The sequence below is a fragment of the Hyaena hyaena genome, unplaced genomic scaffold (assembly GCF_003009895.1).
Source record: "Hyaena hyaena isolate Hyena2069 unplaced genomic scaffold, ASM300989v1 scaffold_217, whole genome shotgun sequence".
NCBI classification, from domain to species: Eukaryota; Metazoa; Chordata; class Mammalia; order Carnivora; family Hyaenidae; genus Hyaena; species Hyaena hyaena.
Window position 1 is genome coordinate 146,125 of NW_024080849.1, and position 24,282 is coordinate 170,406.

The 24,282-nt window shown below is 39.9% G+C and overlaps 1 protein-coding gene across 6 annotated transcripts in view; it reads left to right on the forward strand.

Moving 5' to 3' along the window:
• The window catches only part of GDAP2 (ganglioside induced differentiation associated protein 2), a 64,404-nt gene that overhangs the window by 26,982 nt on the left and 13,140 nt on the right, over positions 1 to 24,282 (forward strand). For 5 of the 6 annotated variants that reach the window (XM_039242747.1, XM_039242748.1, XM_039242749.1 and 2 more), the window contains exons 8-12: positions 1,958 to 2,114; positions 11,567 to 11,643; positions 12,356 to 12,432; positions 15,257 to 15,396; positions 16,074 to 16,128. In XM_039242747.1, the coding sequence (XP_039098678.1) occupies positions 1,958 to 2,114; positions 11,567 to 11,643; positions 12,356 to 12,432; positions 15,257 to 15,396; positions 16,074 to 16,128 (506 nt within the window). The remainder of the gene's footprint in view (positions 1 to 1,957; positions 2,115 to 11,566; positions 11,644 to 12,355; positions 12,433 to 15,256; positions 15,397 to 16,073; positions 16,129 to 24,282) is intronic. The other variant, XM_039242753.1, reaches the window with a different exon arrangement.

The following is a 24,282-nucleotide window of genomic DNA, read 5'->3' on the forward strand; positions in this document are numbered from 1 at the left end:
AACCGACTGAGCCACCCAAGCGCCCCAAAATTTACTCTTTAACTTAAAATACACACACACACACACACACTATGACCAGAGCCCAAACCAAGTCAGGTGCTTAACCGACTGAGCCACCCAAGCGCCCCGAAATTTACTCTTTAACTTAAAATATACACACACACACACACACACACACACACACACACACAGCCAAGTCTGTTAGACAGTAGAGACCTGGAGTTGGATATAACACTTTCACCTTCTTGAAGTACATAATCATCTGAAATTTTCAACAGTTTCAACAATATGTCCTCTAAAATCCAGACCTAATGTTAAATATTAAAACAAGATTGCCATTGCAGTTCTTTTTGTTTCTTTAAGTTATATAGTCATGTAGATTAAGCCATGGCAGAGCCTGGGAGGGTGAGAGCCCTTCTGAATATGTGCGGTGCGGTGTGACTACTGACTACTTACGTTGATCCGCATGGGTGCATGGTTAAGGCCGTAGCTCCCTCTGGAGGCGTGCCTTACATGCTTCTGGGCTAGAACTTAATCTGAAAATTCAGCAGCCTGGCAGTTACTGTGGGATTCCTGCCGTGAACACTTCTAAATGAGCATCAGGATAAAATCTGTAGAAGGCTGTTCATCTTTTTATCACCAGTACACAGCCTTGACTCCAGTGCAGGGACTTGCACGTGGTGGGTGTACTCTCAGGAAATGTCTGAACCAAGCTCTGCTGGAGGGCCCCTTGTGTACCTTAGGATTTGCCCAGAGTTATTTGGAATTCCTCATGATTAGGACCACCGCTGTAGAATCTAGTTTTTCCTAAATGCGTAAATACGTTTTGTATGACAAGGAGTAATGAAGAGCAAGCCCGACTTGAGGTCATAATGCTGGGCAGCAAAGTAGGCCACTCGCCAGGCCAAGGGCTCCTTGTGTCCACCACTCGCAGAGTGCTTCATTATCTCCCAGATCTTGGCCCTCGCGTTCATAAATCGTCTGAATTAGAGTGTTTAGTCTGTTAAAATAGCTGTAAAATTCGCTTCCTTGATTCTTTCGTGGCTATTTGTGCATAAAAGCACACTCTTCTCAGCTATTGACCCGTCACAATTTGAGGAGCAGTGAAGTAAATGTGAAGAGGTCCCGTCGAGGTGGCCTACGTGGCGGGCTTCAAGTGGCATCACCTTGGGAAGCTCCTCATGGTCCAAGGCATTTTTTTCCTTTTTTGAAGACTTTTTTTTTTTTAAAAACAAATCTAGGAAGGCAGTGAGGAACACACTAAGAGGTACATGGTCCCTTCCCTAAGTACTGACTTCTAGCCAAACAGAATGATCATGTGGATAAATTGGAAGGTTAATTTATTAATTTGTAGTGAAAACTGGAATTCGCATGGGTTGGAATGATTACATAGGCGTGACCAGGGGAGAAAACCAGGATGCCTAATTAGAATGCAAACATATCCTGCTGAATGTGGATCCTGCAGTCCTGCTCCGGCCATATGTCATTGGGCCTTATCGGACAAAAGAACACCAGTTTCTCTGCCAGCTAACTGTGTGCTCCCTCCCTTAAGCAGTTCTGGATACATGACCCCAAGCAATTGTTCTTTTTTTTTCCCTCTTGTTAGATGCGGTGCAACAGTCCATCTTTAAACCTGCATGCTGTATAATTACTTCTCTTTGTGCTTATCATTACGTTCTACTCTTTCCTTCCTGAAGTGACACCCAGGCCACCTTGATTTGATTTCACGTGTTCCTAAAACTTCTGTCACACGGGGACAGGGGCTTCTTGCATTATTTCTGTTCATTAAACACCTAAATCTGATTTCAGTTTGATTCTCAAAAAAAAAAAAAAAAAAAATACCGTTAACCCCCATGTTTTGATGATCTCGCAATCGTCCCTCTTGTTGCATTCATGGTCTGTAGCATTTACTGTCTGGTGTTTCCTCCACTCTGTATTGATGGTATTTCTGTTACAGACAGCCACGAGGAGGAGGCCGAAGGCTTGGGAGTCGACCTCTCTTTCATCGGCTCTCATGCTTTTGCTCGCATGGAAGGAGACATTGATAAGCAGAGAAGACTGATCCTTCAGGGCCAGTTATCAGAGGCAGCCCTGCAGAAGCAGCACCAGCGGAAGTAAGGCAGACCCCTTGGGACTGATGGACATGGGAGGGCTTGAGGAGTAAGAAAGGACCTCACATGTGCTAAATGATAGACATATGACAAATTCTCACTGATTTTTTATGACCATCCAGTGAGGAAGATATTGCCCCCATCTTGTATGTGCAGAAATTCAAAGTTAACTTATCAGTGGTCACAGTTGAAATGCAGTGAAGCCAGTGTTCAGATGCACATCAGATTTCAGATCCCCCACTCTTTCTACGATACTTGTGCCTCTGGGTGAAGTTCTGAAAGCAGCAACTAGGGGAAGGGAAAGGCAGAGTTACAAAGCTTTTAATTAACTTTATTATATTTATAATTAGAGCATAATCTAGAGTTTTGTTACATCTAAAAACACTTTATTTCTCCCTGACTTATTGTAAGGACCTTAAAAGATACTCTATTTCCTTCAGGTGTTTTCTTAAAGCAATTCTGAATAAGTCCTTTTTCAAGCATAAAGAAAAGCAGCATATGTGCTTCTGGGTAAGCTTTTCAAGGATTAACAATCTTGGGAAAGCCAGCTGCTTTTCAGAAACTTGAAAGAAAAATGATAAATAATAAATAGTTCATATCAGCATGACCTTACAGGGTTGGTTGAGAGGTTAATATTTCATAGGATTGTGTGAGCACTTGGTACTTAGTAAGCCCTTAAAATTGATCACTGTTGTTCTCTATATACTGAGCAAATCGTGGTCTGCTTTACCTTCTACCTTTGATACCTGCCATCCCTTTTGACCAAAATACTCTCATCCTTCAATTCCTGCCCATTCTTCAGGTTTCATCTTAAAAGTGGTTGCCTCTGGAAATTTATCTCCCTGGAGATAAGCCAGAGTTGGTGGAAGAGAAGTCTGGAATAGGGCCTCCTCCTGTATGCTTTTTCATTCTCTGCACTTAACCAAAGCACAGCATAGCATCTATCGTGGTAGATTGCAGTGATGTGTGGTGTTGTCAGTCTCTGTCTGTAAAGTGGGAGTGGGCTAGACGACCTCGAGTCCGATTAGAATTTTGCGTCTGGTGAATTTCTGGTCTTCATTTTATTCGGATTTAATTTTTAGAATCAAAAGCAAATTTGCCACTAGGGGGCACCAGCGAACAGCTTTTCCAAAAGCAGTGGCGATCAAATGATCAGTTCAGTGATTTCTAAATTGGGTGTGTGTTTAAGAATCCTCTGGCACATGTTTTCTTTAAATACGGTGATAGGGTTCTCCCTCACATGACGGGGACTTCAGCATCTGTATATATTTTGAACTTTTTCACATTGTGATTCATGCACTACCAGATCTGGGTATCTTTTTTTGGTTGAAGGCAGTGGTTCTTAAACTGTCTCAGGTCCCCTTTGCACTCAAAAATTATGGAGGACCTCAGAGAGCTTTTGTTTACATGGTTTGTACCTACTGATATTTATCATATGAGAAATTACTGATTTATTTAAAAATAACCCATCGTGTTTTTATGAAAAATAACTATTACAAAAATAGAAGAAATGGCACTGTTTTTACATTTTTGCAAATGTTTTAATGTTTGGCTTAATAGAAGACAGCTGGATTCTCATATCAGCATTCAGACTGTTGCAATAAGTTGTTTTGGGGGAAGTGTATGAAGACAGTCCAGTTCCACTCAGATACATAATTGGGAGGGAGAGGAGTATGTTAATAGTCTTTGCAAATAATTTATGATATTTTCTGATATTACAACATAATTCGCTAAATGGCAGTTTATTACAGTTTAGTGGTGATACGGAATCTCAAAGCATATCCATGTATTTTTATATTCTGATATATCGAAATGTTGGGTCCTGCTCCTTGAGTGGATTTTATAATAGGAGTTTACAGCATGAATGTATAACGTGATGTATTCTCTGTTGGAAAACATCGATTCACTGAATTATTCAGATCTTCTGAATATTGACAGATTTCAACACACGATATGAAAAAATTATGCTAATATTGCACTGACCTCATCAGAAAAGTCTGTAAGTACAGGAGCTCCAAGCTTCCAGTGATAGATACAAATTTTCCAAAATTATATGTATATTTTAAATTTTAAGTTTTATCATTGGCAAGAAATACCGTTGGTTGTTTTTCTGGAAATGACAGGGTCACTTTATTCATTTTTGAGAAAACATCTGCCAGAGACTCATGTTGAATAACCGCAGTTTGTCTGCCAGGCAGTATTTGAAGAAAAACAGTGTTCCGTGAAAAAAAGCAACTAGTTCAGCTTACGAGTCACACGTGCTCTTCTGCAAGACAGTCTCCTACTTCGGTAGGTACAGGTGTTCTTCTCGCCCTGTTTTGTGATACATTAATATCCAAAAGATGTCTTCCCAAGGGTTGATTTAACAAAAATAATTTTAATTTCTCATCAAAGACCTGTTTAGATAAAACTAGCATTGTTGTTGTTGTTCTCTGAGAATTTTGGCGATGATGAGCATGGTGACTGCTAGTGCAGCCGGGGCCTCGCCGTGGTTCATCATAAGACACCAGCAGTTTTACTTAACCGTGGTTTTTCCACCATGAGTGCAAATGTAACACAGTGAAAGAGGCAGATGATGTTTCAGTATGATTGTGAAGACAGTTTTGACTTTGGAAACCCCCTGAAGAAGTGTCAAGACTGTGGGCCACACTTCAAGATCCACTGATGTGTTGTTTCTCATGAATACCCGTAGTCGAAAGGAATGTTGGTTGGTAATTGTCCAATACGGTTTTCCAAAGCGGAGCACACAGTATGGAAGCATTGGAATCACCAGGGCTGCTTGCAAAAATTGTGTCCGCCCCACACCAAACCCCCTAAATCAGAACTTCTGTGGAAAGTTTCTAAAGTTTCTTTTTTTTTTTTAGTGTTTTATTTATTTCTGACAGAGAGAGACAGTGTGAGCAGAGGAGGATCGGAGAGAGAGGGAGACACAGAATCTGAAGCAGGCTCCAGGCTCTGAGCTGTCAGCACAGAGCCCTGTGCGGGGCTCAAACCCACGAACTGTGAGATCATGACCTGAGCCAGAGTCAGATGCCCAGCCAACTTAGCCACCCAGGCGTCCCAGTTTCTTAAGTGATTCTTGTGTGCCCTAAATCACTGATGTAGCCTAACCCCTATTTATAGAGGGTAAATCATCCCCAAGACTGCCTTGCCCAGAGTCACAGCTCACTGAGAAAGAGCCTTTTGAGTGGTGAGAACGGCACATCTCGCTTCTCCACCACCTTCTTGAGCCCACTTACACAAACCGACTTCACACAAGTCTGCAAAGGACTTGAGATTTTTTGTATTCATATACAAAGAACTGCATTGTTACCACTTTTCTCAAATCAGTCAACCTGTTCTCTCTCTCTCTCTCTCTCTCTCACTTTTACACACAGACACACACACCTCATACCTTTTTCATTTCTCCATGAGTGGTATAGATAATCTGGAAATTTTGAAGTTTGTGTTTGGACTGGATACTTGTCTTCATGTGTCTCTTTCTCTCTTTAATGCAATTTGTTTCACTTAATGACTAGTTCAGTGACTAGTTCAAGCCAGTGTTAAAATCTCTTCACTCTGGAGTCCTCAGTAAAGGGGTAGCTTCTAAAAAGGAGTATGAATACAGGATGGAAAGCATTGTCCTTATTGGTAGAGGGCCTTGATCTACCCTTGGGATTCACATTTGTTACATAGTTCAGAAAACATTTCCAGTTCAAAAAACATTAGATATTTACTCTGTACAAGATAGTATTCTAGATATTGAAGTATACAGAGATAACAAAGGTAGTCCCTCTGTTTTAAAATTCATGAGTGAGCCACAGGGCCTTCAGATGTTGGGGATATGTTCTGAACAGCGGTTGGGCTATGACTATGTAGTCAACACAGTTGCCAGCCTATAGAAGTGAACAGCCTGTCGCTCCCAAAGCCTGTGCCGAAAAGCAGGCCAGGTGCCTCTGTGGCACCGTGCCCTTGAGTGATAAGCTATGTCTGAATCAAAACGTTTCCAGATTTCACAGCCCAGTGTCTGTGATGGTTACCGATGAGGTGGTGTCTCATGGCAGTGCTGCAGGGTACCTCGGAGGAGTAACAGCGGCTCAGAAGGGTGGGCAAGGAACCAGAGACTCTTTCAGGGAGCCTAAGAGACCAAAACCAGCTTTATAATGCCACTCGGACTATTTGCCCTTGTCCCCCTCCACCCCCCACCGTTCAGTGGCATTTTCCAGAGGCTACTTACCGTGTGGCATTGCAGTAGATTAGATGTAGAAGCGGGTGTGAGAATCTGGCAGAATCTAGAGAGATTTGCCACAATGAGGAGTATTAACTCTTCTCCCCAAACGGCTTTTGTAATTTAGTCACTTCCATTCACGTAAAGGTTTTTGTTGTTTTTGGATTTACAAATAATTACTTTTAACATGTCTGTTTTTATTCCTAACGTGGTAAATGCTGGTAGATATAACTGACATAAACATCGAAGCGTCTGAGACCGAAAGTTTGAGATTTGATGACTCCTTGTCTAAGAATTTATAATCGTGCTATGGGTCTTCTGTACTCTGCCATGTGTTGAGCGTTTGAGATTGCAGGCTGTCGTTTTTTCAGTTTATTTCTCTTGTTTTGTCTGAGGCTTTATTTACACATAATGAATCTGGTTTCTGTTAATTATGTTAGTTGATCAGGTTGATCAAATGATCTTTTTTCTTTTTTTTGATCTCTGAGGATCTCTGAGGTCTTTAGTTAGCAGTATCTTTTTGAAAGATTTCAATTCTTCCATCAGCAACAAAACTCAGGTCCCATGGATTATAGAGTCAGTTCATTGCTTGCCTAGCATTGCCTCACTGCATCATTGCATCTGCACGGTAATTCTTCTTAACATCTGAAAAAATCAGACATGTTGTCTAAAACCTTGCTAATATTTCTAGGTGTTCTGTCCAGTTGTGACAGTGATTTGGGTACATCATAAGATAGAAGTTGGCTTACTTGCAAAAATTAGGAAGCATCTTTTTCAGAAATAACAGCTTTAATTATTTTACAGTAATTTTCTCATTAGTGTTCTTCCGTCAGCTTAAGATCCAATTTCCTTCAACTCTTAAGTCATTTCCCAGAGTAAAAAGTTTATCTCCCTTATTATTAAGTATCTTCCGAGCCCATACTAATGTGCCAAGTGTCATGCTGAGAACATAATGAAGTGACATGCAAGACAGACACAGTGTCAGCTTCATGGAGCTTAGGGTCTTGCAGAGGAGAGAGGTGTTAAACTAAGTATTGTACAAATAACTTATTTAAACTACAGGGTGCAGTGAGCCTGTGACAAGGGTCCTCCCTAGGTCCAGCATGGGCAGTTGCATCAGGTCAGGAAAGCTGATGTTGATTCCAAAGCCAAAATTGTCCCTGGGCTACTGGTTGTACACAAATATGTTAGTCATTAGTCTTTCAAGAGTAATTTAGCGGAAATTTTCTTCATCATTCAACTTGTGGTTATACACATGGATGGTGATTGATTAACTGGAAGAAATTGCCTTTTGTTAGCTTTGTGGGGACAGCATCCAACCTTAGTTGAGAAGCTGTCCACTCAGTATTTCTGCCTTCAGGGGACTCTAGTGGCCCCCTTCACTGCCATGTTCCATATTTTGTGTGACATTTGACCTATGATTATTGCAGTTTACCCAGCAGGTAATAGAAATCAACTTACTTGGACTAAACTCTAAGAAAACAAACTATTTTGAGTTGGTGTTTCCCTTGTTAGATTTTGTTTTGATTGTTGGATTGGGGTAAAAGATTGTATGTCTTTATGCAAAAAAGTGCAGAAACCATAGCAAAAAATGAGGTGTTGTTTATAAGAAGTGTAATGGGAATTTTGAAATATTTTTTGAATAGATGAGGGAAACAAGCATTGTTTCTCTATTGGCTGAGGAGATAAAGCTAACATCTTTTGCTTTTATTCCCTTCTCCTAAATACTTATTTAAAGGAAAAGAGAGTTGACTAGGTAATCAAATTAAACTTCCACGATCTGTAGTGGGAATGGAAGAGACTTAATTAGAATAAAGAAGAAGCCAGATGAAGGTTGCAGTCCTGAGTTGTTGCATTGGATTTCATCTCCGTCCTTAGAAACTAAGCCTTTTCTGAATCATAAAACCTTTCAAAGAATCACATGTAAGCTATGAAGCTTCTCCCCCACGAATATGCTTGTATGGATTCTGCCAGCTAAAATCTATTCTAGGATCTCAAGTTGTTAATCACAGATCCAGGTTCAAAACATTTTAGAGTTTGTACCGTTTCAGGATTCATGCCATGGACTAAAGTCAATTTTAGATGGATTGAGGACTTAATTTTTTTTTTTAAATTAAAACTTATGGAAGAAGTTGTAGGTTAGTGTCTTTTATACCTTGGAGAAAGGACAGGTTTCTTAAAAGGCATTGACTGTAAAAGAAAAAATAGGTTTGATTCTATTAAAATTAAGAACTTTGGCATACGGAGCAGTGAATCTTAAAGTGAAAAGCAAATTATGGGATGTGAGTATTCACGGAAAACATAATTGGCAAATGATTGGGATCAAGAGCATGCAAGAAATTCCTACATGTATGTGAGAAAAGAACAAATAGCCCTCTAGAAAAACAATATGAACAGGCAGCTCACAGAAGAAATGTCCAATAAATATGACCAGGACCTCAGCATCATTAATGACCAGAGAAATGAGGTAACCATTTCAAACCAGACTGGCAAAAGTTAAAGCCTCTGTCAGTACCAAGTGCTGACGAGGACATGGATTCACAGGAACTTGTATCCATTGCTAGTAGAAGTATAAGTAGGTACAACACTTGGGAAAAGAGCGCTGGCCTTATCTCCCCAAACCGAATATACCCGTAACCTAGCACTTCAACCCTTAGGTAGCCACCCAAGAGAAGTCCTGCACACATAGACCAGGACACGTGTAAAGTAAGTTGATCATAACATGTTCACAGGAGCAAAAACCTGGGAACAGTCCAGGTGCCCACCAGTAGGAGAGTGGATGAAAAAAAACCACAGTTTTCCATGTAGTACAACTGCATCATACATAGTATGCAGAGTGAATGAGCAACACTGCCCCCGCATGATACAATAAATCTTAGCAGCCCAGTAAGTCAAACAGGTAAGACCCAGAAGATTGCGTACAGCATGGTAAACTTTTTCCAAAAAGCTCCTTAGGAATACATACAAATGAATAAAAAGGATACAAAAAAGGAAGCAAGAAAATGATGAACCTGCGATCCCAGACACTGGTTGGGGGGGTGGGGCAGGGGCTAGAATTGGAGGGGAGTGACGAAGTGATTAGACGTAGGTTACTGTGAGAGTGCCCGCTTTTGTTTTGGTCAGGAGGTTTCAAAGTACTTATTACTTCATTCAGTGTAAGTAATCAGATAAGCAGTTTTTTAAAGAGTGTTTAAAGATGTTTTGTGCACCTGAATCCCATTGAACACATCATTACTCAGTGTCAGGACCTCCCCTGGAGAGTGGCTAGGAATACAGACAAATAAGACACATTCTCTGTCGCACGGTCTAAAAGAGTAGATGCAAGCACTGGCAGTAAGTGGATGAAGCTTTGTTGCTAGTGTTTGTGACTTCAAAGAAGAGCAGTTAATTCTGCGTGTCCGGATCTTGCCTCCACTCCATTCCCCCCATCCGCACCCCCGCCAGCCTTCCTCTGAGCACACTTGACTGATAGAATTCTAGACGTCTGTTGGACTGCTTTTTTTCATTCCATCGTATTGCAAAGCTTGTTATTTGTAAAATGTGTCTGTCTCATATATTCAGCTTTAAAATCTTTGAAGCCAGTGCCTTTTGTTATCGTTCTCCAAGCCTCCCAAAATATGTTGAATAATCCTTGTTTATTATTTCATTCAGCAAAGCTTTGAGTCCCTACTATGATGCAGACATTTGCATACATACAGTGCATCTTTGAAGAATGAGCTAAGGAATACATGAATAGAGTATAGAAATTAACAGACGTTTACTGAATTCCTGTTAGATGTTTTAGGCTAGGTAGGACCTGTGGTACTCTTAGACACTTCAGATCTATTCTGTTCAGTCTTGCTGTGAGATGACTTAATCATAAGACAGAAAACAGTACCATTTGGGGATTTAGTGTGAATAACCAAGGAAATGACTGCGTAAAAATATGGAACAGCACAGAGGGATAAAGGAGAACGACCATAAACATAGGTCTTTTCTTGAGTTGCAAATTGTGTCTTAAGCCAGAGTTGAAAGCTATTTTGTCTTTCACCTTTCAATTTGCATAGGTAGGTAAGTTTCCAGATTTAAACTATAGAACCATGTGATAGCAAGGGTATTTTTCACAGGCAGTTCAATTTCTGTGATACTAGCAGGCATACCACTTGTTGATTACAATCCGTATGTAATAGGTTTCCTATTAAATACCCTTAGTTGTGTGAGTGTATGTTATGGCTGAAAGGTGTCCTATATGAGCACCACTTCATGGATGAGGAAACAGGTCCATAGAGGTGAAACAGCTTTATTTACTAAGGTTCCACAGAAGTGATAGGATTAGAACCCAAGTCTCCCTCTCCTACTTTAGTTTTCCTCATGTTGTGGGATGTTGCCCTGTGTGATCTAGATGCTTCAAAGTTACTTTTCATGATTTCAGTGTTGTGAAAACTTTTTTTTTTTTTGTGCAAATAAGCAGCACTTTGAATTTTAATAATAGCAGTATGAAATAGTAGAAAAAGTACTGACCTTTCCGGAAATCTGGAAATCTGAGTAAACTTCAAATTCACCTCTAGCAATAATTGGCTGATAACTAAGTCTAGTTCAGCCTTGCAAGTCGTTTCCCCGCTTTGAGATCTTTAACATCTCTTCCAGCCTCTGTGTCCTTTTAGCTAAAGCCAAGCTGAGCCAAGGTCCCTGGGATCTGCTCTGTGTTCTCAGTGTAACTGGTTTGATTAACCAATCATTAAATAAGCCGGGACTTCCCACGTGAAATTACCTAGTTCCTTTGTGGTCCCTGTAACATGTAAAATACTTGACTGTTTTTCTTCTGAAAAATAAACTTGAGGGCACTGACAGGGTCTATTCATGGTAGTATTTCAATACCTATCATTTCATAAGCACTCGGTAAGTCATGTTTGATGAGTGAACATCTGTTTGGAAAACTGCTTTAGGCCTTCCCTACATGTTGTTTAGTAGGGGAAAATAATATTTGAAAACAGTGTTCATTTGAATACCTGCTGTCTTTGTCATTTATATGAATAATCCTGATCATAAAGGATTTTTTTAAATCATATAGTATGAACACCTTCCTTTTCTCCGTGACTCATACTTGTTTATCAGTAACACATTGGTTGAGATTCTGCGTAATATAATGACCTCCTTAACTCCTTGCACATTATAATAAAACCTCATTATTTAGGGAAAGAAACAGATTCCATTTGTAAATTTAATTTACAAGGGGTTATTATAATAATTATATCCTTTATTTCTCTAGTTATAATCGCTGGTTATGTCAAGCAAGATCTGAGGATCTATCAGATATTGCTTCTCTAAAAGCCTTATACCAAACAGGTGAGCGTAAGTAGCTTTCCTTTTCCTATTTAAGGACTCCGCCTAGCATGGTACTAGACATTTCATTTTTCTCTGATTTTCTCCATTTTACCTATGAAAAAAAAATGTTTTTATACTAATGGGGATAGTTTTTGCTCAGCAAGATCTTAAAAATAACATCTCTGCCTATAAAATTTTCATCTTGCAGTTCTACATTGGCCAACTTTATTTCTTCTTAATGTCCTTTTCTTTACCTTTTAACATTTTTTTCTGCTCTTAAAAATACCATTCACTTGCTATACAAAATTCACACCTTGTCTAAATATATGATGGAGATGGTGAAACTTCTCAGATTTCCACTCTCTCCGTTACATTCCATTTTCAGACAGTAATTGTTAATTTTCAGAGTCACGTTCCAATTAGTTTTTCCTGGATCACTAATGTTATTAAAACTTATCTTTAAAAAGGCCTTGGCCCTGCAGCGTTACCTTTGGTATCCCTGATTTAAAACCAGCAAGAAGCCTTTATCTTAAGGCTTATATATACATATATATACACACAATACATACATATATATTGTTTTCCACAAAGTGAAAGAAATCTGAAGATGAAATCTGAAAAACGTTAAGTTATTGATTTTCAGTCTTTTATATTTGTGTTGAATGTTTTTCTAATGTTGGAGCCCAGTCTTGGAATAAAGTCTCCAGGTGCTGATCACATTTCCCGTTCGCAGGTGTTGATAACTGTGGGCGCACAGTGATGGTGGTAGTTGGAAGAAACATTCCTGTCACATTAATAGATATGGACAAGGTAAGCCGTGGAAAGGCTCTGTTTTACACTTAATGTTGATTATTACGGTTAGTAGGATGTGAATTTGGAATGAGGACTTAGAATATGAGAGGAGGCAGAAGTGTGTGTGCCTGGGAAGCGGAGCAGCCCTGGGCCTGCAAGCTGGCATGTGCACCACTTCAGTACGTTAGGGGTTTGGTGTGCTCTGTAGGGGAAACGAAAATACGAGAATGCGGTAACGTGAGCTCCAAAAACGGAGCTGCTCCGTTCAGAGATGGCGTAGCTGGCGAGTTCTGGGTTGGAATCACTCTAGGTTATAATTGTCCTAACAATCAGATACTGCTTTTCTTGAGTAAAGAAAAATTAACTCTTGAGTATCCACCTGAAGAGAAGTCAGAGATGTAGTTATACCAAGATGGCGTAATTCCATACCCCCTTCATTTGGAGGCAAAGGACAGATTCATAAGAGGAAAAATGGTATTACTGGCAAATAAAAATAAGAAAATGGTTATGCTTTTAAAAATAATCAGTAATCCAGGGCGCCTGGGCGGCTCAGTCAGTTACGCTTACAACTTTGACTCAGGTCACAATCTCATGGTTAGTGAGTTTGAGCCCCGTGCCAGGCTCTGTGCTATTACTGTGGAGCCCGCTTCAGAGCCTCTGTTCCCCCTCTCTCTCAAAAATAAATGAACTTAAAAAAATAAAAATAAAAAATAAAAATGATTAGTAATCCCCCCCAAAGAAAAGTGAATCAGAATGAGATTTTTTTTCCACCTTTAAAACTATCCTGAAGTTTTAAATAATAATCATTGTCATCAAAGATGAATTAAAATGATAAAGGTGGTCACATCCATTGACCCAGGGATTCTGTTCCTGAGAATTTGTACCAAGGAAATAATCTGAGTATGGAAGGAGCCTGAAGCTGCCCAAATTGGAATACTTGGGCAGGAGACCATTGAATCCACAGGATAAATATGTAGGTCTTCTGAGGACATCAGTGCATTAGAAAGTGACTGCAAAAAAGGAAAATCACTTTAACTAATAAATCATTCTTAACCATAGTAACAAATTATGTACCTGAAAATATAAAAATTGCACACAAATTTAAGATAAAACACATTTGTACAAAAGCAGATCATTGCTTTCTGGCTAAGCCCTTAGGGCTCCTGGTCGTTGGTGTTTAGGTAAAAAAAAAAAAAAAATTACAGAAGCATTGGTTGGACATGGCATGTTCCCACGGGTGGTTTGTAACACAAAACTGTGACTTAAAGTCCTAACAATTAATTATGGTGTGTCCACAGATGGAGTATTTTGTGACCCTTGAAAGTTATGGTTAGAAATATTTATAACATCATAGCAATAGAAGAGTGATGAATTAATTGCCTGTACCCTGACTTTAACTTGTTTTGTTTTAAGCATAAAGGTAAAAACTCAAAATGTAAATATTTCAAAATGGATGTCATGGTTTTGGAGAGAATTTGTTTTCTGCATTTTTCTGTCATGTGGCTATTCTCCCTTATAATGAAAAACATTTAAGTTGGGGAATTTAAAGCTGAAAATGGGTGTTTTAATTGCCCTGCATGGGGTGGAGAATGGATAGAAAGAGGGCCAAAAGCAGTCTGGTAAAAGCAGAAATAATACTAAAAAATACACACAAATGCACAGGAAAAGCTCAATTGATGCAAGTGATGTCATTACTGAGTTTCTAGTTGGAGTCATTTGTTTTATGTCATCAACAACTGATACAACTTTCATTCTCATCATTAGTAACGTGATCCATCCCAATAAACACATAAATCTCCGCCTTTGATCTTGGTGTGCACTTGCTTGGTGTTCTGGGCACCCATGATGTATCATTTCGTGTAATATGACAAGACACATTGTGAGGTCAAACCTGAAGACTGGCAGGATACTATGTGTTTTTGGTGTCCTCCTCCATCTGCTCTGGTGGCCGTTGGGTGCTCATCCGTCTTCGTCCACTCATGGACATGCCCAGGACTCTCCTGAGGAGAATCGAGTCACCTGTTTGATGGCAATCTCTCAGTGGCTAACTCTTAGCTTTCTCTATGTCATTGTTTATAGCTACGCCACTGGGTCACCCTGGCCCTGCCCATATTGGATCTCTGCTTTGTGTTTAATGTTTCCCTTAAATTTTATCCTTCTTGTAATGAAATATTTCTCTAATGTGATCCTGGGTCACATTAAATTTGAATCTTTCAGAGTTCTAAAAATGCTGCCCGGCCCATTGCCATCTACTGGCTAAACCTGGTCTCTCTTTCTCATTCATTCCAACATTAAACATGCCAAGAAAGCCAGTCATCCAAGTGAGCCACAGGAGGGAGGCATCATCACTCATCACGTCCTTCTGTCATAATTCTTGGTTACATGGGAGCTGTAAGTCTGTATCCCAGTAGAGACTCCATGGATTTTCATTGCATTTCAAGCAGAAACTTCAAGGACGATCAGAAGTCTAGAAATTGTACTTCTAATGATACTGATACCATTGATTATCCTAGAGAGGGAAAACCTGGCAATTGACCAAAGAACTCTTTTGAGTATGTAAAGGGTTATTTGAGCAGATAGAGACTGATTGTTCTCCTCCAGCAAGTAGAACAAAGCAGAAAGGGATCCTACTGTAGCATTTCTGAGAACTACCAAACGCTGATATGGTTCACTTTCCTGAAGCTTCTTTTCAAAGAGAATTGATACTCCTTAGTCTGAGATGTCCATCTACAGAGCCTGGGGCATCAATTAGATTCGCCTTCTAGGCTTTGCCTCTCTTGGCTTCTGCGAAAATGACTGCTTGTGCAAGATGATCTTACTTTTACTTCTTTTTCTCTTCTAGGCTCTCTTATATTTCATCCATGTAATGGATCACATTGCTGTGAAGGAATATGTGTTAGTGTATTTTCACACACTGACCAGCGAATACAATCACCTGGACTCTGACTTCCTGAAGAAACTCTACGATGTTGTTGATGTCAAGTTAGTTATTTTTGCAAATTTTGAAGAGGGGAGATAGCTTCTTTCTTTCCTCATATTAATCACTAGTAAACATTGCTGTGTATTCTGTGAAAAGATACTTCACGTAACAAAAATTTTTATCACCTATAGATCAGATATTTTAATATTAGGAGGCCATCCTTATCTCCAGTGTATTTTGCATTTAAGTAAATTCACATGTAAACTTTTTGCTGCTTTTAAATATCTTGCGAAAGGGTTGGGGTCATTACCAGTCTTTGTATATAAAGTAACAAAATACTACCTTTATTAATAAGGTATGTGACCCTTCTGAAAATACATTTATAAATATTATTTCATTTGACCCAGTGACCCGTGAGTTTTATAATTCAATCTGATCCCAGAAATTCTAGCACAGTATAAAAAAATGGCACACGATAACTTTTGTTAAGTACAACTTTACTTTCCTCTACCTGTAGATGGCTCTGTCACAGCCAAGGGAAACCCTGTCTTCTACAAAACAGATACTTTAAACAATGAAATGTTCTCTGAATTATTTTTTGACATTTCACCAAAAATCCAATATTTATACTAGAGCTCTTTTTAATTTTTTTTTCCTTTGTGAATATATTTCTGTTTTCCAGGAAAGAGTTAATTGTCCATAACACGGCATACTGACCCTTGTTTTTATTTTGTATTAGATACAAGAGGAATTTGAAGGCTGTTTATTTCGTTCATCCGACATTTCGTTCAAAGGTACAGTGTGTTTCTCATCAGCTAAATCTTGAATTTAAGTGCACTGCATGCCAGTAGTTTAAGATACATTTCACCATCTTAGTTCTTACTATCTCCACTGTGACTGTTAATTTCTTTGTCTCCTGTTACTTTTAAGTGATTTTTAGTTGTGAGCCTAATGCCGTGGTCCCGTGTTAACTCTAGTATCTTTGTAGGCAATGCATACGAGCTCTCAGCTTCTCAGGTCTTGCCTCTTCGTGCTCTGTGTTCTTTTGGACCCTGCTCCTGCTCCTGACATGGAATACAGTTCTTGTGCTAACTTCTGTTTGTCCTTCAGATCTCTGCTCAGTCGTTACTTTCCACACAAAGTCTTCCCTGACCAATTCTGCCAACTAGTAGGTATACCTGCATTGTACTCCCCGCCCCCCCCGTTAAGATTTTAGTTTTTAATTGCAATTACTTGTCTAATTTTCTGCTTTCTGCTAGGCTGCAGGATTCGTGAGAGCTAGATTGCAGCTATCTTGCTCACAATTAGATCCCTAATATCCCTGATATCTAGTCCTGAATCTTGACTTCATCAATACATGTATTCCCTTGGTTCTTTTATTTTTTCTAAAAATATCTTTTTTTTTTTTTTTTTTTTTTTGGCCTTTATTTTCTTCCCTATCTGGCCTGAAGCCCATGCTCTACCACTGCGGTCGCCGCTGCTAATGCCCACAGTACCCCGCCTTCCTGGGTCATTCATCACACTCGTTCGGTCAAGCCTATCATGAGGCATTTCATCACTTGGCTTCCTTCACTCTGTGTCTGGGCTGTCGGACACGAGCGGAGAAATCTTAGAGCCGTGTGATTTGGGGCTTCGAAGCAGACACGGAGCTTTCACTGCTAAGACGCCCTGGTATTTCCCTGGACAGTGTCCTGGCAAGGCTCTCCTCTCTCCTCAAGCAGCTCCTCATTCCAGCAGTGGGCTTTGCCTTGGTCTTGACCAAGAACATCGAAAACATCAGTAATAAGCTTCCCGTCCTCTTCCTCCCACCCCAGACTTACCCAACATCTGTTCCTATCATTGCCTCCTTTTCCGTCGCAAAAAAATGTCGTTACTTCTTCATGAAGGGCAGGAAGGGCAGCCCCGCTGCCTGTGATCTGGTTCCCGGAGTAGTAAGAGCGGATGTTTCCGAGCACTTCCCACGTGCCGGCTCTTCCCACGCATTCTCTTGTTTAAGCCTTGTGTCTGTGAAGTAGGTGGTAGTGCTGTGCCCATTTTCTAGGCAAGGACATTGATGCGCTGAGAGGTTAAATAAGTTTTCTGAGGGAAGCAGCGAAGTCATGGAGGCTGGATTTGAATCTAGACATTTTAATTGTGGAGCCTCCACTCATAGCTGCACAACACGTTTCCGTTTCCTCAGGAATTCTCTTCAGCAATTTTTGTCTTTCTCCTCCCATTTTTCTGGATCTAAGTCATCAACTTTTAAACATGCTAACGCCTCCACTTATATCTCTTCCCCTTCACAACTAGAATTTTCTAGTGGGACCTACATTCTGCACTCACTGTCTCCGTTTTTTTATCCACCTTAAATTCCTCCCGTCTCTGGTTCAGATTCCACTCGGGCAGCGATAGCCACTCACAGCAGAACCACTGGTCATCTTCATCCCACCTGTTGTCCCTGCAGCCTTAGTCACAGCTGGTCCCTAATTCCTGGAAACGCTTGGTCTTGGCCTTCTCGAAACTTGCTTAGTGTTCTCGCACTTCGAGCTGCTGCTCCTCCGTCTCCCGTGCTGCCCCCTCTCTCTGCTCCTGCTCATCCGTGGAGTGTTAGTGTCCCCAGGCCCTTGGCCTTTTCTTCCCTTCTGTACCTTGTTGCATTCCTGTGTCTTCGCCAAAAGCCTCGAGTATACGTGCAGTTCCTAAATACATGCCTGGGAGGCAGGGGAGCCTACTGTGTAGAGCATGAGTCGACACTCAGCTTTTGATCCCAGCTCTCCCATCTACCAGTTCATCATCTCAGACAAGTAGTGGAGCCTCTGTGCTTTAATTTCATCTTGTATAAAGTGGGGAAATAATAATGGTGCTCACCTTGTAGGGTTAGTGGAAGGGTTAATACATGCAAAACATTTAAAATTTTACCTGACCTGTAGTAAACACTCGGTAAATGTTAACCTCCTCCTCCTCCTCCTCGTCATCATTCCTGTGCTCAGACACGCATGTTGAGCTGTTGCTTAGATATCTTCACTTAGATGTCTTATAGGCCCCTGAAGTTCAGCATTTTAAACACAGAATAACTCCTGTGTTCCCCTGCTCACTCCCAGACCGCTATTCATATTTCCTGTTCTAGGGCAGTGGGACCACTGCCCTTCAGGTGCCTAAGCCAGGGAGCCAGGAACGCATCATGATACATCAGTTCTGTGTGCTCCCGACCATCCAAATCCATGCCTGTGCCGGTAGTCCTCCCACCTCTACTTTAGTTCATCGCCCCACCATCTTGTATCTGAAAGGACACCACTACCTCCTGGACCACTTCCATATTGCCTGCCTCAAGTATAGCACACCACTGTCCTTCAGGCCTTCCTAACGATATTTTCTTACAATGTTCGTATAGGAAGCCTAAAATATTTATTATGGAGTTCTTTGCAAAAGGTGGCCAAACTCCCATCTAGCCAAAAAAAAAAAAAAAAGAAAAAGAAAAAGAAAATCTGACTGTATCAGTGGGGTTTGGAGAAAATAGGATTTATTTCAGCATAAAACCCAGGATTTATTTACTTATTAAAAGAGTAGGAATGAGAGAAAGGACTTGTCCTCCATGACTTCCTTTACTTATTAAAAGAGTAGGGATGAGAGAAAGGACTTGTCCTCCATGACTTCCAGCTGTCATATAAAGGCAGTCATGGACTAGGATATAAATTTGAGTCTCCATCAAGTAAATAGGGCTTTAGTTCTTTAAATATGTTAATGAATAAAATCACAAAGAAGACTACTAAAGTCAGAGCCCTGGGATCAAGGAAGGAGACCAAGGAGAAGTAATGTAAACCTCTTCAGGCGGGCCAGGATAGACTAATGTTGTGGGAGCCAGTGGACAGGAAAAGCATCGAAGACGGTAGAAGTTGTCGTTATTTTAAAGCGCTGGGGAGAAATCAAGTAAGATATGTAGTGAAAAGTCCTCATTATACTTCATAGTAAAAAGAGATGAGTGAAGACTTCATTGAGACAATGTTTTTCACTGTGCAATGTCTCATTGTTTACAGAATTGTTGAATTTCTCATCTTAAAATTTGCGTGAAAGGGGCTCCTGGGTGGCTTAGTCGGTTAAGCATCAGACTTCACCTCAAGTCATGATCTCACAGATCAGTTCCTGAGTTTGAGCCCCACATCTGGCTCTGTGCTGACAGCTCTCTGTGCCTCCCCCACTCACACTCTGTCTCTCAAAAAATAAACATTTAAAAATGTGCTTGAAATACTTTAATCCTTTTAAAAATTGCAAGTTTTCTTTTTGTTTCCTCGGTGTTAGAAGAGCATAGTAGGTGCTAATTAAATGCTTATGAGAATGCTGTTTGGCCAGGCTTTAAAAAAAAGAAAAGAGAAGTACAGTGTTGGAGCATTCAGTTAAATGAAAGGGTTTTCCTGCTCTTTCTTTGTTCAGTAAAGTTCTGATTACATGGTCTTATCAGATAACATCTCTTGTATCAACATTTCTGCTATTTTGTTAGGCTTAGTGGGTGACTAAGTTTTTTCTTTCTGTAACACTTAAAGATATCACTGGACTATTTCCCCACCTCTCATCATCCATGTATATTTTGTCCACCCAGTGGCTAGTGACATTTTTCTATAATGGAGACAGAAGGATCAGCTTGGTCTTTGCAAGAATGTCTGCCATCCCCACTTCTATTCAGTATTGTACCAGAGGTTCTAACCACTGCCATACGGCAAGAAACAGAATGCCTCTAGATACAGAGAGGAGTAAATAATACCATCTTTACTCACAGATGACATGAGCATCTACGTAGAAGACCCCGCCAGACCCTCAGAAAAACTAGTAGAATTAATAAGGAAGTTTAATCCAGGCTTCAGGGTTTGAGATCAGTGTTCAAAAAACAGTTGTGTATATTAGCAAGAAACAATCCAATTGAAATTTAAAAAGTATTGTTATTTACACTAGCATCCAGATATATTAATTTGGTAAATTAATACAGGTAAATACAGCAAAAGATGTGAAAGACTCATGCACTGTACAAGTTATGTATACTCCAAAACATTCATGAGAGAGAGGCATAAATAAAGGAAGACATGCTGTATTTGGGGACTAGAAGACAATATTGTTAAATTCTCAGTGCTTGCTAAATGTGCAGATTCATTACGAGTCAAAAGTTCAGCAAGTTTTTTTGTAGAAATTGACCGGCAAGAATGCAAAGAACCTAAAAGAACCAAAATGTTTTTTTATTTTTTACTTTTTTGCTGTTTATTTATTTTTGAGAGAGAGAGAGAGAGCGAGAGCATGAGTGGTGGAGGGGCAGAGAGAGAGAGGAAGACACAGAATCAGAAACAGGCTCCAGGCTCCAAGCTGTCAACCCAAAGCCCGACATGGAGCTCAAACCCACAAACTGTGAGATCATGACCTGAGCTAAAGTCGGATGCTTAACTGACTGAGTCACCTAGGTGCCACCCCCTCCCCCCGCCTTTTTTTAATGGAGCCAAAATAATTTTAAAAGAAAACCAAAATTGGAGGACCAATACTCCCTGCTTTTAAAGCTTATTATAAAACTGCAGTACTGAAGACAGTGCGAGGTATTAGGCATAAAGATAGACATAGAGATCAGTGGAGCAGAATAGGGAATCCTGAGATAGATTCATGTGTATGGAGTTAACTGGTTTTTGAGAAAAGTGTATAGTCAGATCAGTCGAAAAAGAGTTCTCTTCAACAAATGGTACTGGAACAACAATCCATATGCAAACAAAAAACAAACAAAAAAAATCATAACTTTGATCTACGTCTTGCATCACATACAAATGTTAGCTGGAAATGGGCCAAAGACCTAAACTGTAAAATGTAAAAATATTAAACTTCTAAAAAGAAAAGAGAAAAGCTTTGTGACCTTGAGTAAAGCAAAAATTTCTTAGATACAACACCAAAACACAATCCATAAAAGAAATTGGACTTCATCAAATTTAAAAAACTTCTGCCTTCTTAAAGATGGTTAAGAGAGTGAAAAGACAAGCTGCAGCCTGAGAGAAAATCTTTGCAAATAAAGCATTTATCTGATAAAAGATTTCTCTTCAGAATAAAGAAACCTCAGAAATCACTAATAAGGAAAAGCTCAATTTAGAAATGGGCAAGAGATTTTTGCAAACCTTTCCCCAAAGAAAATATATAGGTGGCAGATGAGCACACAAAAAAGTTGTTTCATATAATTGGTTATTAAGAAGGTGCACATTAAATGAGGTATCATTGCACTCCTGTTAGAATAGCTAAAACTTTAAAGACTGACCACAGCAAATGTTGGTGAGAATGTGGAAGAACTAGTATTCTGATGCAGTGCTGATCTGATATAAAATATAAAAATCTGATATAAAATGTTACAGAAGCTTTGGAACGCAATCTGGCAGTTTATTTAAAGAGTTAAGCGTACACCAACCATGTGATCTGGCCGTTCTACTCCTAGTATTTACCTGAGACAGATGAAAATACTCTAAACAAAGACTTGTACACAAACGACTCTCTATGCCCATCACTGGGAGAACTGATAACCAAACTGCTATACACTAGAATACTACTCAGTAATGAAAAGGATGAACTATCGATACACACCACAACACGAATGAATCTCAAAATAATTATGCCGAGTAAAAGAAGCCAGACAGTATACACGCTGTATGATTTTGCTCATATAAAATTCTAGGGCATGCAAATGAATGTGTAATTATGGAAGGGAGAGCAGTGATTACCTGCGGACAGGGAGGAGGGGGAGGAGAGCTGGGGGGGAGAATGACAAAGGACCCTGAGAACCTCTGGAATTGATGGCTGTGTTCTTTTTCTTGATTATGATGATGGTTTTACGGGTCTATACGTATATCAGCATTTAACAAATTCTATCCCTCAAATATGTGCAGTTTATTATGTATCAGTTATGTTTTTTTTTTTTTAAACAATTTTTTAATGTTTTATTTATTTCTAGGAGAGAGAGAGAGAGAGACAGTGTGAGCAGGGGAGGGTCAGAGAGAGAGGGAGTCACAGACTGAAACAGGCTCCAGGCTCTGAGCTGGCAGTCAGCACAGAGCCTGACGCGGGGCCCGAACCCACGAACCGCGAGATCATGACCTAAGCGAAAGTCGGACGCTTAACCGACTAAGCCACCCAGGCGCCCCTCAGTTATGTTTTAAAAGATATATTTTTTTAAAACCAAATACTGCTGCCCTGCCACCAGAATAGCTAAAATTAGGAAGACTGGCAATGCCAAATATTGCCGGTGATGTGAAGCAGCTGGAATTCTCCTACATCATAAGAGGGAGTTGGAAATCCGGCAACTACTTTGAAAAGAGTTATGAAAATTTCTTATAAACTAAATATATACCTAGTCTGTGACCCATCAATGCCACTAAGTATTTACCCAAATGAAATGAAACCATATGTGCCAAAAAAGACTTCTATAAGAATGTTCATAGCAGCTTTAGTCATTGCAGCCAAAGACTGGAAACAGCCAGGCATCCATCAATAGGATTATGAATAATTAAGCTCTAGTATATTCTCGTAATGCAGTGTTCCTTTGCAGTGAAAGAGAGCACACTATCAACAGACAAAACCATATGCCTGAATCTTAAAAACATTACCAGGTAGGAGAACCTTTAACATAAAATCTGTACTGTATGAATCCTTTTATACGAAGTTCTAGAGCAGACCAAACTAATCCATGGTCGAAAAAAATCAAAACATTGTTTGCCTCCATGGAGAGGGCCCTCAGGGAAGAGGAGCATGAGGGAACGTTCTGGGGTGATGCAAATGTTTTCTAACGTAATAGGAGTTTTTGCTTCTCCAATGTGTGCATTTGGCTAAACAGTAAAAGTACACTTAAAATCTGTGCACTTCATTGAATGTAAAATTTATAGCAAAGAAACTGAGTGAACATTGAACTGTAGTTAAAGATCTGAATGCTGTATTTGAGGACAGCTTCGTGATGTCTGTCATTTACTTGGAAATGCAAAAAAGTAAGATAGCAACAGATGGATAGACGGATGGATAACTATGTGCTAGAGAAAACATAAGGAAAGTGTTAATGATTGAGTGGTGGCTATGCTGGTATGCACTGTAAAATCCTTCAACTTTAGTGACTGTTTTGAACATTTTCATAATTTTCTTTACATTTGTTACAAATTCAGACTTACCAGAATAGTGTTCCTTTATACCAGACTTATAAAAATATGTAGCCACTGTTTGCTAAGCTATGGCTTTAATCCCTCCTTCTCCATACACAAAGTCTAGATATAACTATCCATCCTGCGACTTTGATGGAAACACATTACCAGAAATGTCAATGTTAGAGCCACTAGCCTTGGCTGTCACACATTGGAAGTGTTTCAGATAGGAGTCAGTGGCAGGCTGGGCGGAGGCTAAAGACCAGATGTATAAAGTGAAAAATGTTATGTTACCTCTTTATAACATTTTGGGATGGGGAAATTAGGATTGAGAGAATAAAACCCATGTGTAATGAAACCCACCATCATTTTATAGTAAGTCAAGAACTCTAAATGAGGTGTTTGTAATTATAAAATAATAAGATGAAATCAATGGCTAATAAAACAATCGAATCACATTTTTCTGATTTTGATACTCCTCTCAGATCTCTTCCAGGCCACTCCACCCAAAGTGGTAATAAATGATTGCTCATATAAATCACTACTCTTGGCTAAAATGAGCAAATCAGAGAACTCTAGATGCTGGCGAGGATGTGGAGAAACGGGCACCCTCCTCCACTGTTGGTGGGAATGTAAACTGGTACAGCCCCTCTGGAAAACAGTGTGGAGGTTCCTCAGGAAACTAACAATAGAACTCCCTTATGACCCAGCAATAGCACTGCTAGGAATTTACCCAAGGGATACAGAAATGCTGAGGCATAGGAGCACATGTACCCCAATGTTCATAGCAGCACTCTCCACAATAGCTAAAACATGGAAAGAGCCTAAGTGTCCATC